Source organism: Rhinatrema bivittatum, chromosome 8, assembly GCF_901001135.1.
Source record: "Rhinatrema bivittatum chromosome 8, aRhiBiv1.1, whole genome shotgun sequence".
NCBI lineage: Eukaryota > Metazoa > Chordata > Amphibia > Gymnophiona > Rhinatrematidae > Rhinatrema > Rhinatrema bivittatum.
In genome coordinates, this window is record NC_042622.1 from 150,461,232 (window position 1) to 150,478,599 (window position 17,368).

Sequence of the window (17,368 nt, forward strand, 5' to 3'; positions counted from 1 at the left end):
CTGGATTTACGCACGCAGAGGGGTTATGCGCGCCGAGCCTTTTTTGCACAGGCCCGGCGACACGCGCAAGTCCCGGAACGCGCTTATGTCCCGGGGCTTGAAAAAAGGGTGGCGGTCCGGGGCCGGGCAGGGGCGTGGCCAGAGGCCTCCGAGGGCCTCTAGGCCGGGGGATCGGGCGCAATCTTCACCTGCTCAGAGGCAGGCGCAACGTCTTTAACAAAGGTGAGGGCGGGTCTTAGGTAGGGCTGGGGGGGGGCGGGTTAGGTAGGGGAAGGTGGGGGGGCAGAAGGAAAACCATCTGGGCTCCCCTAGGGCTCAGCATGCGCAAGGTGCACCCCCTGGCACTCGACGACCCCGGATTTTATAACATGCGCGTGGCTGCACACACATGTTATAAAATTGGGCGTAGATTTGTGCGCACCGGGTTGCGCGCACAAATCTACGCCCGCTCATAACTCTTAAAATCTGGCCCTATGTGTGATACAGTACATGTCTGTTCTGTTCACTGCCAGGCACAGTCACATGATGACCTACATCTGTATTTAGAGAAAGCATGATACAGGTATGCAGTTTTGTTTTGGGGGGGGTTTTGTCTGTGTTCATCTTCTTCTTTTTCCATCTTGCTTGTCTATATATATTTCTTGGGGAGCAGTGTCTCCAAATGCATTCATTTTTAACATTCTTATGACAGGAGTATGTGTGTGTGTTTCTTTTTTGTCTTTTCTCTTTTTGTCTCTCTTTCCTTTCCTTCGATGTTTCACTCTGTCTTTCTACTCTTTCTTTGTCTCTTAGTCTCTAAATTGCTGTCTTCTGAGAATTCTTGAGAATAGAGATGTCAATATTCAGAAAGTCTAGAACAGCACACATGTTATCTGGCTGAATGCCTTTGAATATGGGCCTTGGGGTGTCTTGCCTTTGCATCATAAATCAGGATCTCAGAACCTTGGTCTCCACAGCAACTTCAAGAAGAAAGCGCAAGGGACACAGATAAGAAGAGACTTAAAATGATATACTGAGAGCAAAAATGAGGCAGAGAGAAAAATAGAGCAAAAGAGAACAAGACTTCTTACCTTCCATCAGGGCTGGAGCTAGCAGCTTTGGTATATACTATTCTGTATTGATTGATGGGTTCAGGTTTAGATGATAAGAAACTTCATTGTTCTAGGATTGGAGGTCTCCAAGAAATGCCTGGGTCTCATATCAACAGATGCCTTTTCTCTGCAGGGATGTGTCCTCGGCGGACCTAGTGATCAAGAATCATCAGGGGATAAAAGCAGAGATGGAGGCTCGGGCAGACAGCTTTGACACCTGCTTTGCCATGGGAAATGCTCTCTTGCAGAAGAACCACTACGCCGCTGAAAAGGTAACATGCTTTCCTGTGGAACAGCCACTATGTGTCTGTTGATGAATCATGTCCCGGGGGAGGGAGAACAGAAGATATGCTTTCCTGAAAAATAGCTACCACTATTCTGAGAAGGTTACAGATCTCTGGCAGAGGGAGATAGAGGACATGCTCTCCTACTGAAGGCCTACTATGTGCGAGCTAACATGTTCCCATGATAAGGAGACAGTAGCCATGCTCTCTTGTGGAAGAGCCACTACCTGTCTAAAGAAATGATGTGAATCCAGGTAACCGGGGTCACAGACTTCTGAAAGAAAGATCACTATGGTGGCTGATAGCCAAAAGTTTTACATGGTTAAAATTGGAATTTAGAGTGAGAATGTGAAAATGGGATACTGTGATACCAAGGGTTAAATTATATTGATATTTCATAGCAGATCAATTTGGTGGAGTGCTGGCAGTATATGTTAACGATGGCATAGAGTCAAGCAAGTTAAAAATTCCACAAGAATTCACTCTGGAATCATTATGGATAAAAATGCCAAAGGTTATGAAGAAGAGCACAATAGTGGGGTAAATTACCACCAACCAGACCGGGATAAGGAAACACACTGTAAATTGCTAATAGAGATTAGACAGGCTAACAAAATTGGCAACACAATAATGGAGATTTCAGTTACCCCACTATTGATTGGGTAAATATCACATTAGGTTATGCTAGGGAGGTAAAATTCCTAGAAGTTATAAATTACTTCTTCATGCAGCAGCTGGCCATGGAACCAAAGAAGGGGAACTACTTTAGATCTAGTTCTCAAAGTGCAAGGAGTAAATGTGTTGCCTCTGCTTGGGAATAGTGATCATAGTACAATTACATCTGACATAATCACTGTAGGATGAATACTAAGTAAGACTGCCTTAGTAGCATTTAACTTTAAAAGAGGAGATTATGATAACATGAAGAAATTAGTTAAAAAAAAAAGAAGCAGTTGCCAAGATTAAAAGTTGGCATGAGCCATGGACATTATTTAAAAATATCATCCAAGATGCCCAGACAAAATATATTCCATGCATTTAAAAAGGTTGAAGGAAGTTCAAATGACTGCTAGCATGGTTTAATGGTGAGGTGAAATTGGCAATTAAAACCAAAAGAGAATTTTTTAAAAAATGGAACACAAACCTAACTGAGGAAAATAGGGAAGAGCATAAGCACTGGCCAGTTAGGTATAAACCAGTAATAAGGCAGGCCAAGAAATAGTTTGAAATAAAGCTTGCCATAGAGGTAAAAACTACTAATAAAACTTTTTCAACTACATTTGAGACAAAGCCTATAAGGGAATCAGTTGGACCTCTAGAAGACCAAATGGCAAAAGTGATACTCAGGGAGATCAAGGTCATGTAGCAGAAAAACTAGATTAATTATTTGCCTCTGTCTTTACTGAGGAGGATATTGGGGGCATACCCATACCAAAAACATTCTTTGATGGTGTTAATTCTGAGCAACTAAAGCAAATTACTATGAAACTGGAAGATGTAATAAGTCAAATAGACAAACAAAGAGTAACAAATCACCAGGCCCAGAAAGTATTTACCCTAAAGTTCTGAGAGAATTCATACATAAAATTGCAAACCTATTAGTAATCTGTAATTTATCATTTTAAAGAGCAACAGTACCTGAAAGCTGGAGGGTGTCCATTTTTTAAAGGAGTTATCCAGAACATAAGAACATAAGAAATTGCCATGCTGGGTCAGACCAAGGGTCCATCAAGCCTGGCATCCTGCTTCTAACAGAGGCCAAACCAGGCCACAAGAACCTGGCAATTACCCAAACACTAAGAAGATCTTTCATGCCACTGATGTAATTAATAGCAGTGGCTATTCCCTAAGTAAATTTGATTAATAGCCGTTAATTGACTAGTGAGCCTGAGGTCTTTGAGGTGCAAAAAGGTTGAAGCTAGTCTTTAAAAACAAAATTGCTAATCACATAGACAGACATGATTTGATGGGGAAGAGTCAACATGTTTTTAGCAAAGGAAAGTCTTGCCTTACCATTCTATTAGATTTTTTGGAAATCTAAAAACACATGAAGATAAAAGGAAGCTGATTCATATAAATGGTGAATTTTCAAAAGTCGTGCACGTAAAAGTAGTTATACATGTAAAATAGCATATACACGAATATATACTGTTTTAGAAACCTCAACATACATGCATAAATCAGGGTCTGCAAGTAAATTTGCACGTTTAAAAAAGGGGTGAGCCAGGGGTGTTCTGGGGTGGGGGCCAACAATTACACAAGTAAGTTGATATTTTATAAGCAATCTACACATGTAAATTTGGCAACTTACTCGTGTATACTTACTCCTGCTCAATATCTGGAGTAAATATCTTAAAAGTGAAACACCGACTAGGTGGAGGGTCTGGATGAAATGGAGAGACTTCAGGCTGAAGAGCCAAGAGGGTCTTGATGATCTGCAGATGTGCTGGGCAAAATGGTAGACTAATTGGTAAAACTGATGATTTCATTGCCGCGTACATGTTAGAAAATCTCCTGATTTATGCCTGTAAAAGTCAACTTACGGGGGTGGGGGGTAAATGTTTCAGTTTTACATGTGTTAAATCTATTCGCATATCACTTTAAAATTAAACATAAAAATACAAAGGTATATCAGTTGCACACACTTATCCGGCTAAGTAGCAGCTTTGCTATATTTAGCCAGATAAGTATCAAGTTATCTGGCTAAATTGTTATGAACCCTGCCGCGGAGCTAATCCCCGCGAGCAATTACTTTACCTTTTTGCTGCCTCTCCCTTCGCGGCACGATGCCGCCGCTGTCAGGCCTCCCATGCGGCTGGAGCTGCACACTTTATGTTCTCCTTGCGGCCCGGAGGCCGCCCATCGGGTCTCCCTCCATCGCGGCACGGAACCACCGAAGACGGGCCTTCATCGCAGCTGGAGCCACGGACTTTTCCACACTGCCTACCTTTCTTCACGGCTGGAAGCTGCCGCCTTTATCATCTTCGCAGCAGGAGGCCACATCCCCAAGCTCGATTGGTGGCTGGAGCTGCCCTTGGGGCCTCCTGCAGGGGCTGGAGCCGCTGCCGTCTTCGGGGCTTGCCTCCAGGCCCAGCCCTGCATCTGCGTCGTCAACATCAGTGCAGGATCGCTGTCCACGGTCCTGCACAGCCCTGCTTCCTTCCTTCCTCTAGGCGCGCAGCCGCACCTCTCTTCAGCATTTAAAGGGCCCACGGCCGGATATGCCTTGGGCTCCACCTTCTGACTGTTTCCTGCTTCAGCCCTATAAAAGGGCTGGTCTTGCCATTGTTCCTTGCCTTCATTCTGGATGCTCCTGCCTGTTAGAGCTCCGTCAGGTCTTCTATCTTCTTCGTGGAGCTCTTCATCTCATCTGCTTCGTACCATGTCTTCGTGTCATGTCTTCACTGCCTGATGTCCCCGTCCAGGTGTCCTGGTGTCTCATCTCCTGGTATATCGCTTCCTGGTGTTCCAGCCCTCCTTAGTGTTCGTTCTTGCTCCGGAGCTTTCTGTTTTGCCGGCCGTGGATCTCCGGGTGACGCAGCTTCATCATGGGAGATGCCGGCAGTGGACTGGTGTCCTGTGCTCCTGAGCCGTCTTGTCCTGCCAGCCTTCGTGGTGCTTCGGATGGCATCTGGCTTTGTCGTCGGAGTTCCACCTCGGCTGGATTCTTCCCTGCGCTTGTCCCGCTCTCCTCAAGGTCCATGACCAGCCCCCTTGGGCTGTGTATGGTGCGTAGTGGGACAGGGTGGTCCGCGACCAGCCCATTGGGTCCGCCCGTGAAGGTGGGCTGAGAAGGGCGCCCTGAAAGACAGTGCCAATGTCTACCTGCCCAGCTTCTCGTCTCGTCTGGACGTTGTCAAGTTCCTTGTCTCGTCCCTGATGCCGTTGCATCAGCCTTGGTGTCATGTCTTCAACAGCCCTGGTGTCATGTCTTCACATCAACCCTCGTCGGTGATGCCGTCGCATCTACCTTGGTATCATGTCTTCGTGTCAAGGCCTCCGTCTGCCCTCATCCTCAGGCCGGCCTGCTGCTCCATGCCGATCCAAGTGGCAGGTCCGAAAGGGCTCGGAACGGTCGGAGGACCGTTCACCTACCAACATCATCTTGTTGTTGGTGCTGGGAGCTTGCACGCCCAGCAGAGGGTAAGACCGAGTCTCTGCCATCCTGGGAAACGTCGCCAACCCTCGGTTCAGTCCTGGATTCGTCTGGGGTCAGTCTGAGGCCTAAGGACACACTAAAACACCCCCATTGTAACATAAATAGTGGCAATTATCTGGACAAATTCCGATTTACCTGGCTAAGTAGCAGCAAAGCCGCTTTTTAGCTGGATAAGTCTTAAAGTGCTATTTATCCAGCTACTTATCCTGCTGAGCCACATCTAGAAGTAGTAGGGGGTGGGCTAGAATTAAAAAGACACCCCAGTGAGATTTTTACACTGTGGGAAGACTTTTTCAGGCTGCATGTCTCACTATATATCAGTGCAGGAATATCAGGATGTGCATTTTGAACATAGCAGGGTTCAAAAAAGGTTTGGACAAGTTCCTGGAGGAAAAGACCATAAAAAGTTATTAACCAGGAAGCCACATAAACCTGGGGGTGAACAACCAGAAATAGATATACTTTTTGGGATCTGCTGGGTATTTGTAACTCAAACTGTCCACTATCAGAGACAGGATGCTGGGCTTGATGGACTTTTCTAGACTTGGCATGGCGTATCTTATTTTCTTATCTTCTAATGTATATCCGCAAGAAGGAAGAAGGAGATTGGGAAAGGAATAGTGAGAGAGAGAGAACAGATGCACTCCTCTAATTCCACATTTCTAGATATGCCCAATGTTCACCAACCTTCTCCCCAGTTGTTTTTGAATCCCAGTCCTTACAAATATCCACAAATTCAAGAATACTCCTACATCCCCCAATCTCCACAATTCCAGAAATTTCCACAAATGCCCCCACCCTACCCCCAATCCCAACAATATGAGAAATACCTGCTAAAATGTGACATACATCTCGGTATTTGAGAAAGCTGGGTTCTTTCTAGCAAGAATAATTCAGATTTTTGATAATTAATTTTATATCCAGACATTGCACCATATTCTTCTAGTAGTTGAAGCAGCTGAGGGGCTGATTGTGAAACATGTGTCAAATATATTAAGATATCATTAACATACAAAGATATCTTGTGTGAGCACCCATTAAACACGAACCCTGAATGTCATTGTGTGGATAACCTGTGCCAGCACTTCTATAGCTAAATCAAACAACAATGGGTAAAAGGGACATCCCTGCCTTGTGTCTTGCCCAGTTAGGAAGAGATTGGAAAGGTACCCATTTGTAAGGACTCAAGCTGCCGGCCTAGAATATAAAACTTTAACCCACCAATAAACTCCTGGTCAAACTTGTAAGTCCGCAATACAGCAAACAATAAACTCCAGCTAAACCTATTAAAGGCCTTTTCAGCGTCTATGGATTCCAGGAGCCCCGGAACCTTATATTTTACTCGTTATTGAGAATATATATATAAAAAGCATGTCTAGTGTTAGTATATGAGTGCTGTCTTTTCACAGTTTAGTCTTCCTTAACCAAATGCAGCAAAATACCTTCCACTCTTAGCTGCATAACTTTAGCTAAAATCTCTGTCAGCATTTAGGTCGATATGACCCTGGGTCTAGCACATCCCTACCTTTCTTATGTATCAAGCCTATTGTCGTTTCTGTCATTCTGTAGAAGGTAGTCAGATGCAGTTTTAGGTGCTCAAAAGCATTTGACATAGGCAGTGCCAACTCCATGAAAAAATGTTTGTGAAAATCTACTTGAAACCCATCAGGTCCTGGACTCTTGCCTGTGGGTAACTATTTAACAGTCTTCAACATTTCGTCAGTGAAATAGTCTCTCTCAATTGCTTATTTTGATCCTCTGTGACCTTAGGGAGTATAACTTTTTGCAGAAATGCATCTATTTCCTCCTCAGTGCTCCCCTCTTTCCCTACATACAAAGACTCATAATAGTTCTTGAATGTATTATTAATATCCTCCAGATTATTAGAAACCTGCCCACTGCTTTGGTGTACACTGGATATTAACATGCTTTGTTGCTGTTGTGTCCGTCGGTCTTAGACAGCTTAGCCCCGCCTACCTCTCTCTACTCTCGGCTCCTCCCGCTCATCTTGGACTGATAGCCATCGCGGAGTCTGCTTGCCGTTCTCTCCGGCGTCCCCGGACCGGCTTTGGTGCTGCCTCCCACCATTCTCCTTCAAGGTACCTCTAGGGCGTGCGCGCGCACTCCGCCCTTATCTTTGACTCTATGTTGGCGTGAACCTCAGGGGCGTCCCCCTGTTCTGACATCACGACTTCCAGGTATATCTGCCTACAGTATTTGCTAGCTCATTGAGTTAGCAACAGGATTCGTACAGATGGGATTCTCTCTCCGTTCCTAAGCTACTCTGCCACTCCAGCGCTATCTGGAACTCTTACTACCCTTCGGGGTCTCTAACGGGGTACCCACTCCTCGGGGGCCTCTCTGCTTCTTTCAGGTGCTATCAGGAAACCAGTACTCGCTCCTCGAGGGCCCATGTATCCCTGCAACCTCTACCCTTCTACTTGGAAGAACTAACTTAGTTACCATCAGTGAGTACAGAAACCATCTCTCTCCACAGTACTGCTTCACTGGAATCAGGTACTCGCTCCTCGAGGGCCTGCTCCGTGCCAGACCTCTCGTCTAGTGGAATCTCTGTTACTGCTAAGTGAGTATAACGCTACCGAGTCTCTCTGCTCTAAGGGATCAGGTACTCGCTCCTCGAGGACCTGCTCTCCCTGTCTCGGAGCTTCTCCTATTTCTTCTTTGGGACTCTGTATGTTAATCTTATTGTGTGCTCATAACTCTGTCTCTTTCCACTACAGCACTGCCTTGCAGAGAATCCTCTGTTCCTGCATTCTTTGTGAGACGCGCCCAGCCGGGCTCTACAACCACTACTCACTACAGCCACCTCTGGTGGTCACTTAAACTGTCTAATAAAAGATTCAAATCTGTGTTTGTCTGTCCGGAGTCTAGCCTGACACCGTGGTCCCTCACGGGACTGCCCCCCGTGGGCGTGGTCAGCTGCCACAGTGTCCAAGGATCCACCCAAACACCATTAACCATAACAGTTGCCTTCTCTTGATCATGCTTGCAAGGAGTTTCCCTGCTTTGTTATCATGTTCATAGAAGTTTTGCCGTGTATAGCGCAAGGACTTCTCTATTTGTTCCAATTGCAGCATCTCTAACTCCCTTCTTTGAGCAATTAACTGTTTCCAAACCTTCCTAGAATAAGTACTTTTATGCATAGATTCTAATCTTGAAATCTCCTTTATTAGGGAAGCCTCTCTAGCCATTTTAATCTTTTTCTGATGACTTGTATAGCTTATGGTTTTACCTCTCAGTACAACCTTCAGAGTTTTCCATAACGTTACAAGGTTATATTCTTCTGTGGAATTCATTTCTTTAAACTCTGTGATCTCCTGTTTTATCATCTCTTGAAACTTCCTATTATTCAAGATTGAAAGATTAAGCTGCCAGGAGTATCTATGCCAGGGACTGCGACAGGTAGATGCCCATTTCAATGAGATTACGATTTGATACACTACAATGTCACAATGCCTCTGTATCGCTCCATGGTGAGACCGCACCTTGAATACTGTGTACAATTCTGGTCACCGCATCTCAAAAAAGATATAGTTGCGATGGAGAAGGTACAGAGAAGGTTGAAGAACCAGGATGGCCATTGGTGTCCTCTGGCTGGCTGCATCGCTCCTGTGGCTGCCCTTATCTTGGGTCAGGCTAGCCTCTTTTGGCCTACATGTGGGGTACATGAGCAGGGTAAATGCGTATTCCATGGCTCACACCACTTGCCTCCCTCTTTCCACACATCCCTTACCCTGGCTTATCACCTTAGGTGGGTGCTCATCATGACAGTCCTGGGTTCGGTCATTATATTTTGATGTTGACTCTTTTTGCTACAATATAATTCCTTATCCCAAGTCAGTTTTATTTTTAATATCTTCATCTTTTATACTCCACCCTCCTGCATAGATCAAAATGCAGCATACTGTATTTTGTTCATAGCCAGCACCCCTTCTGTGTCTAAACACAAGGCCCTGCAATAATTGAAGCATCTACAAACACCAGCATGGCTGTTGAGGGCCATATTCAAAAGATTTATATGGATAAAATCAGTTTTCGCATGTATAAATCTGTCCCTTTAAATATATCTCCCCTTTGCCCAGGTAAATTTGACTACAAAATTTTTGTATGGACAAAGTTATATGAACAAAAAGGGGGATGTGGGTGTGTGGTTGGGATAAGGATGGGCTTTGACAACATTGTATCAATTAGTGGTCATTAAAAAGAAATAAAACATATTGTGATGATATCCAGCTAAGTTGGTCCACACAAATAGCAGTCCTAAAGTTATCTGGATAAATTTATCCAGATATTCATCAGAATACTTATCCAGCTAAGTTCTGCTGAATATCTGGATAAAGTTATTTGGATAACTTACTGCTTGGCAGGTTTTTGAATGTGTATCTTCCAGCCTCCACCGCCATCTTGTCACACTGAGCTGGGCAACACAGTTTGTTTGGAGTGCCTGCATGTTCATTAGAACATCAGATATTATTTACTTGCACCTGCCAGACAGACCCAGCAGCTGGTTAATTCTATCAGTGCAGCCTAGGAGACCCCCACGGTCCCTTTCAGCCCTGTCTGTCTAGGTTTGTTGATGACCTCTTCAGGTGCTGTCTATGATTATATAAACATGCTGTTCTTTTTTTTCCCAGATTACAGAAAAACTCGCCCAACTGCAGGAGACTCGGAAGGGAATCAATGAGAAGTGGAAGGACAAGATGGATTGGCTGCAGATCAGTAAGGACACACTACTTCTACTACTAGTAGTAACACTGCTACTTCTCATTTCTGTAGCACTACTAAACATATACAGCACTGTACAGCTGTACATAAGAGCTCCATGGAGCTTACCATCACATAGGCAGGACTAATAAAAGCCTTCAGGAAAGGTATTTATTACAGTAAACATGGTAAAGGTAGCAGTTTTCAAACAGCTTCCCTAGGTGCAAAGTCCATAAGTAACATGTAGTAAGCTCCAAACAAACACAAATAGAAAAAACTGGTACAAACCCTGCAAGTCACCATTATGCAAGTGCTGCTAGCATATTTCACAGCATCCTACAGCTTGCCACATGAGAAAGACATTCAAAATAAAATATTCACATTAATGCTTCTTTATGAATGTAGTGTACATGATCCAATGCAAAAAATATGAAGAAGGATACTACATCAGTGAAACAAGCCAAAAATTAAGGACAAGAATCAATCTTTAGAGACATATTTATTTTATTCATATATTATTTATTTAGAATATTTGTTACATGCTTATTTTAAAAAATTCTCTACCTTCTGGAGAAGCTTACAGCTCTTAGGAGAAACACATTAACTAAATTTTATAGGATGTGGACCCCACTATATAGATATATAAAGCGGAATGACAGGCCTGCATGATAGATCATAGAGACCTTGATGGTCTGACGAAAGATATGAGGGGGACTGGGGGGGGGGGGGGTTAAGGGTGGGTGGGGAATAAGAATTACTCTTGCATGATTGACTTTTTTTTTCATAAGATTGATACCGATTTATCCAGAAATGGAAATGTAGAAATGTTGCAGCTATAAGGCATCTTGTAGCTCCTGTTTGTATTAGACCTGTATTCTACATATATCTATATGCACTGAGGTCTATTTGATTCATGCTAATAAAAATTATAAATATAAAAAAAAAAATTCTAAGCAAGTTACAAGTGATATAGTTTAAAAGCTGCTCTGTCTCCTTTTTGAAAGTTAGTGCCAGCAGCTTGGTTCCACTCTGGTTAAGATGGAGCCCATCCTTTCGGAAATGTCTGGGCTCCATCTTAACCAGAGTGGAACCAAGCTGCTGGCACTAACTTTCAAAAAGGAGCTAGAGCAGCTTTTAAACTAGAACAAGGGGAACGCCGACAGTCACTCAGCAGTGCATGGTTCGGAGAAATGTATCCTTGAAGGATATAATGAAACAGGAGAGTTAGGGCATCCCAACAGAGAGGTTCCATTAAAAGCAAACATAGTCCATGTGCCTATATGTAAAAAATCACCAAAGCTAATGATTTCTGAATTATCCCTAACAACTGAAAAGCAGGTTAATACAAGCAAAAAACACACTTTCAAATGTCTGTATGCCAATGCCAGAAGTCTAAGAAGTAAGATGGGAGAGTTAGAGTGTATAGCAGCAAATGATGAGATTGACATAATTGGCATCACAGAGACTTGGTGGAAGGAGGATAACCAATGGGACAGTGCTCTATCAGGGTACAAATTATATCGCAATGATAGGGAGGATCAACTTGGTGGGGGTGTGGTACTTTATGTCCAGGAGGGTATAGAGTCCAACAGGATAAAGATCATACAAGAGACTAAATGCTCAGTAGAATCTATATAGGTAGAAATCCCATGTAAGAGTAAAGTGATAGGAGTATACTACCATCCACCTGGACAAAATGGTCAGACAGATGATGAAATGCTAAGAGAAATCAGGGAAGCTAACCAATTTGGCAGTGCAATATTAATGGGAGATTTCAATTACCCAGACACACTGGTGCAGGACAAATCTCTCTTCCACTGAGGATTTCAAACAGTTCTGTTTATTTCAGAGAATTCTTATGTCAAATATTCTTTTGGCAACTCCATCAGTAATAACAATAATTTCTTAAAGTCCCCCGACACGGTCCCGTGTTTCGCGACTGCTGCATCGGGATGGACCAAGGTAACAGTATCAATCTGCAATACAATGTAAGTACATAAGAAGAGGATTTCAAACAGAACTATTTGAAATCCTCAGTGGAAGAGAGATTTGTCCTGCACCAGTGTGTCTGAGTACTTGCGGATGTGCAAGGGTTGTACTTCAGTGTATTTTCAGATTTCAGTTACCCCAGTATTGACTGGGTAAATGTAACATCAGGACTTGCTAGAGACATAAAGTTCCTGGATGTAATAAATGACTGCTTCAAGGAGCAATTGGTTCAGGAACCAACAAGAGAGGGAGCTATTTTAGATTTAATTCTTAGTGGAACGCAGGATTTGGTGAGAGAGGTAACAGTGGTGGGGCCACTTGGCAAAAGTGATTATAACATGATCAAATTTAAACTAATAACTGGAAGGGGGACAATAAGTAAATCTGCAGCTCTAACACTAAACTTTCAAAAGGGAAACATTGATAAAATGAGAAAAATAGTTAGAAAAATACTGAAAGGTGCAGCTGCAAAGGTTAAAAGTGTTCAACAGGCATGGACATTGTTTAAAAATACAATCCTAGAGGCGCAGATCATATGTATTCCACACATTAAGAAAGGTAGAAGGAAGGCAAAACAATTACCATCATGGTTAAAAGGTGAGGTGAAAGAGGCTATTTTATCCAAAAAAACATCCTTCAAAAATTGGAAGAAGGATCCATCTGAAGAAAATAAGATAAAACATAAGCATTGACAAGTAAAGTATAAACATTGATAAGACAGGCGAAGAGAGAACTTGAAATGCAGTTGGCCATAGAGGCAAAAATTCATAATAAAAACGTATTTAAATATATCCGAAGCAAGAAACCTGTGAGGGAGTCGGTTGGACCATTAGATGACCGAGGGGTTAAAGGGGCTCTTAGGGAAGATAAGGCCATTGCAGAAAGACTAAATTAATTCTTTGCTTCCGTGTTTACTAATAAAGATGTTGGGAAGATACCAGTTCCGGAGATGGTTTTCAGGGGTGATGAGTCAGACGAACTGAACGAAATCACTGTGAACCTGGAAGATGTAGTAGGCCAGATTGACAAACTATGCATCCTAGGGTACTGAAGAAACTCAAAAATGAAATTTCTGATCTATTAGTTAAAATTTGTAACCTATCATTAAAATCATCCATTGTACCTGAAGACTGGAGGGTGGGCAATGTAACCCCAATATTTAAAAAAGGCTCCAGGGGCGATCCGGGTAACTATAGACCAGTGATCTTGACTTCAGTGCTGGGAAAAATAGGGGAAACTATTCTCAAGATCAAAATCGTAGAGCATATAGAAAGACATGGTTTAATGGAACACAGTCAACATGGATTTACCCAAGGAAAGTCTTGCCTAACAAATATGCTTCATTTTTTGAAGGGGTTAATAAACATGTGGATAAAGGTGAACCAGTAGATGTAGTGTATTTGGATTTTCAGAAGGCGTTTGACAAAGTCCCTCATGAGAGGCTTCTAAGAAAACTAAAAAGTCATGGGATAGGAGGCGATGTCCTTTCGTGGATTACAAACTGGTTAAAAGACAGGAAACAGAGAGTAGGATTAAATGGTCAATCTTCTCAGTGGAAAAGGGTAAACAGTGGAGTGCCTCAGGGATCTGTACTTGGACCGGTGCTTTTCAATAGATATATAAATGATCTGGAAAGGAATACGACGAGTGAGGTTATCAAATTTGCGGATGATACAGAATTATTCAGAGTAGTTAAATCACAAGCTACAGAGAAATCTCAAACTGTTTAAAATAAATCTGAAAACCTGGCTTTTCAAACAAGCCGTTTACAAAGAGAAAGGTGAAAACAAGTAAACAGCTGGCATAAAGTGCCCAACACATAATCTCCAGATACGTACCTGTAAATTATTTTTTTTCACACTGATAATCGTAAAAACAACTGAATAGTCTAGAATGAATCACATGTGCTTCACCCATGAGTCATGTATCAATAGGTAATATATATCATTATTCAACTAGTTTTTTACATTTCTATGTTACCAAATACTACTGGCACCTTTTTTGTAAAGTACTATCTATACCCTACTATATGTGCCTTTTTTGTAAACTGTTATGATGGTAAATAACTTAATGACGGTATAGAAAAATTTTTAAATAAATAAAATAAATAAACAAGCGGATTGTGATACATTAAAGGAGGACCTTGCAAGACTGGAAGATTGGGCATCCAAATGGCAGATGAAATTTAATGTGGACAAGTGCAAGGTGTTGCATATATGGAAAAATAACCCTTGCTGTAGTTACACGATGTTAGGTTCCATATTAGGAGCTACCACCCAGGAAAAAGATCTAGGCATCATAGTGGATAATACTTTAAAATCGTCGGCTCAGTGTGCTGCAGCAGTCAAAAAAGCAAACAGAATGTTAGGAATTATTAGAAAGGGAATGGTTAATAAAACGGAAAATGCCATAATGCCTCTATATCGTGCCGTGGTGAGACTACACCTTGAATACTGTGTACAATTTTGGTCGCCACATCTCAAAAAAGATATAGTTGTGATGGAGAAGGTACAGAGAAGGGCAACCAAAATGATAAAGGGGATGGAACAGCTCCCCTATGAGGAAAGGCTGAAGAGGTTAGGGCTGTTCAGCTTGAAGAAGAGACGGCTGAGGGGGGATATGATAGAGGTCTTTAAGATCATGAGAGGTCTTGAACGAATAGATGTGATTCGGTTATTTACACTTTCAAATAATAGAAGGACTAGGAGGCATTCCATGAAGTTAGCAAGTAGCACATTTAAGACTAATCAGAGAAAATTCTTTTTCACTCAATGCACAATAAAGCTCTGGAATTTGTTGCCAGAGGATGTGGTTAGTGCAGATAGTATAGCTGGGTTCAAAAAAGGTTTGGATAAGTTCCTGGAGAAGAAGTCCATTAACGACTATTAATCAAGTTTACTTAGGGAATAAATTAGCCACTGCTATTAATTGCATCAGTAGCATGGGATCTTCTTAGTGTTTGGGTAATTGCCAGGTTCTTGTGGCCTGGTTTGGCCTCTGTTGGAAACAGGATGCTGGGCTTGATAGACCCTTGGTCTGACCCAGCATGGCAGTTTCTTATGTTCTTATGTTCTTAGAATCAATTCAAATAACAAAATAGTCAATTCCCAAACCCAATATACAAATACCCACATTCACACTAAATAAAATAAAAATAACCTAAAACCTAGTAAATAAATCTAAAATCATGAATATTCAACTCATAACTCAGAATGCCTGTGTATTTATTTCAAAATTTATATTCCATTTATCCAGAAAATGTGTTGTGTTTGGTGGTCCACGGGGCAGGCCTGTGGACCACTGCCCTTACCGAGCCCAAAGAGACTCCTTCCAATGCCGAAGGTCCCTAAATAGCCGCCGCATACTGCCTGCCTTTGATGCTGCTGCTCCCATTGACGCCAGCGAAGTCCCCGGTGTGAATGCACAGCAGGCCACCATGCTCAATCTGCCTCTGACACCACTGCCTCCCCAGGCTTACAGTGCCCAACCTCACTCCTCTTATAAGGCCTGTGGTGGGGAAAGCCCAGTGGCGCCTGGTGTTGACATCACTAGCATGGGCCTATAAAAGGCCATTTCAGCAGCTTCTCCTTACCTCAGGAATAGGTAGACTGCTTTATTTAGAGCAAGGTGCCTCAGCATTTCCTGGTCTTCATTCCTGTGCTCTTGGTCTTCGTATCATCACTCCTGGTCTTCTTCCCTGAGCTCCTTGTCTTTGTCCCATGGTCAGTCTTCAGTTCTTCAGCATCTTCTGTGTCTTCTTCGGTCCACCTGTGTTGTTCCTCGCCTCCTTATCAGCCTTCACTCAGATAGAACTCTGGTTCTGACTTTGGCCTGCTTGACACTTGACGACACTTGAACTCCGCTTGCCACTGATCACTGCCTGATTTGGACTACGTTTGAAATCTGCCCACCACTGACCACTGCCTGACTCCTGACTATGTCTGAAATCCGCCTGCCTCGGCCACTGCTTGTCCCCGACTACACCTATACCCAGCCTCCCTGGACCCTGGCCTGTCACCTGCTTTCTCCATGGATCTCCAGTTCATCAAAAGAGGCCTGCGCCTAAGCCCTGCCAACCCAGCAACCGAGGGCTCAACCTAAGGGGAACAAGGGCTGATATAGGTTAAGCTCCAGTTGGGCCTTTGCCACAGTCAGCTCCGCCAGCCGATGGTGGGGACCTGCAGGTTGCGTCAACTCCACCTCAGGCCAAGGATCCACGCCCATAACAATATTGTTCTTAGAAGATCACAGAACATAAAATATTACAGAGAAAAATAGAATGACAGCTTAATAACAGGATAACTTTCAAAGATGTGTGCATACAATATTTGCAGGTTATAAATTATGGGGCAAATTTTCAGTTGTTAGATATCTGACTAACTTAACAGGGATATTCAGTGGAGCGACCTTGCCACTGAATATACCTGGCTTTCTTAAAGTTAGCCGGATAAGTATATCCGGCTAATTTTATGACAGCCCTACGGCGCGATCAAAGTTAGCCACATAAGTTAAGCGGCTAATTCCAAATATCGGAGTTAGCTACATAACTTATGCCGCTAATTCTGGCTCACCCCGAAATGCCTCCCACTCACCCCTGGTCTGCCACCGATTTATGTGGCTAAATTCTATCACCGCTTTGCGATTTATCTGTCTAAATGGCTTTCGAATATCAGCCTCTATGAGTATATATGTGCGTAAACATGCTCATGTATGTAAAAACTGTACACCATGCAACTTCAGACTTACCAGATAAGTAACAGCAATTATATGGATAAGTTCAAATTTATCTGGCTAAATAGTGGTAAAGCCGCTATGTAACCAGTTAAGTCTGAAAAACGCTACTTAGACAGATAAGTCTTAAAATGTTACTTATCCAACTAAGGCCTAGATTTATCAAAATGCTATAAAAATGGCGGAAATAGTGCTCACGATAAGAAAAGGGGCGTGGTTAGACTAATTTCCTGTCTACCGCATCACATAGGCAAGTAACGCAAAACCCGTTACATTATCACGTTGCGTGTTGCGTTAGAGGGTGCCGCATTGCATCAGTGCATAGTGCATCATTTTACGTGGCTAGCATTGATTAATGCATGGCGCATTATTTTTGCAGTTTATCTATC

The 17,368-nt window shown here is 42.9% G+C and overlaps 1 protein-coding gene across 2 annotated transcripts in view; it reads left to right on the forward strand.

Moving 5' to 3' along the window:
- The window catches only part of SPTBN2 (spectrin beta, non-erythrocytic 2), a 411,931-nt gene that overhangs the window by 337,097 nt on the left and 57,466 nt on the right, over positions 1-17,368 (forward strand). For both annotated transcript variants that reach the window (XM_029611250.1, XM_029611248.1), the window contains exons 27-28: positions 1,225-1,363; positions 10,190-10,274. In XM_029611250.1, coding sequence (XP_029467110.1) covers positions 1,225-1,363; positions 10,190-10,274 — 224 coding nt within the window. The remainder of the gene's footprint in view (positions 1-1,224; positions 1,364-10,189; positions 10,275-17,368) is intronic.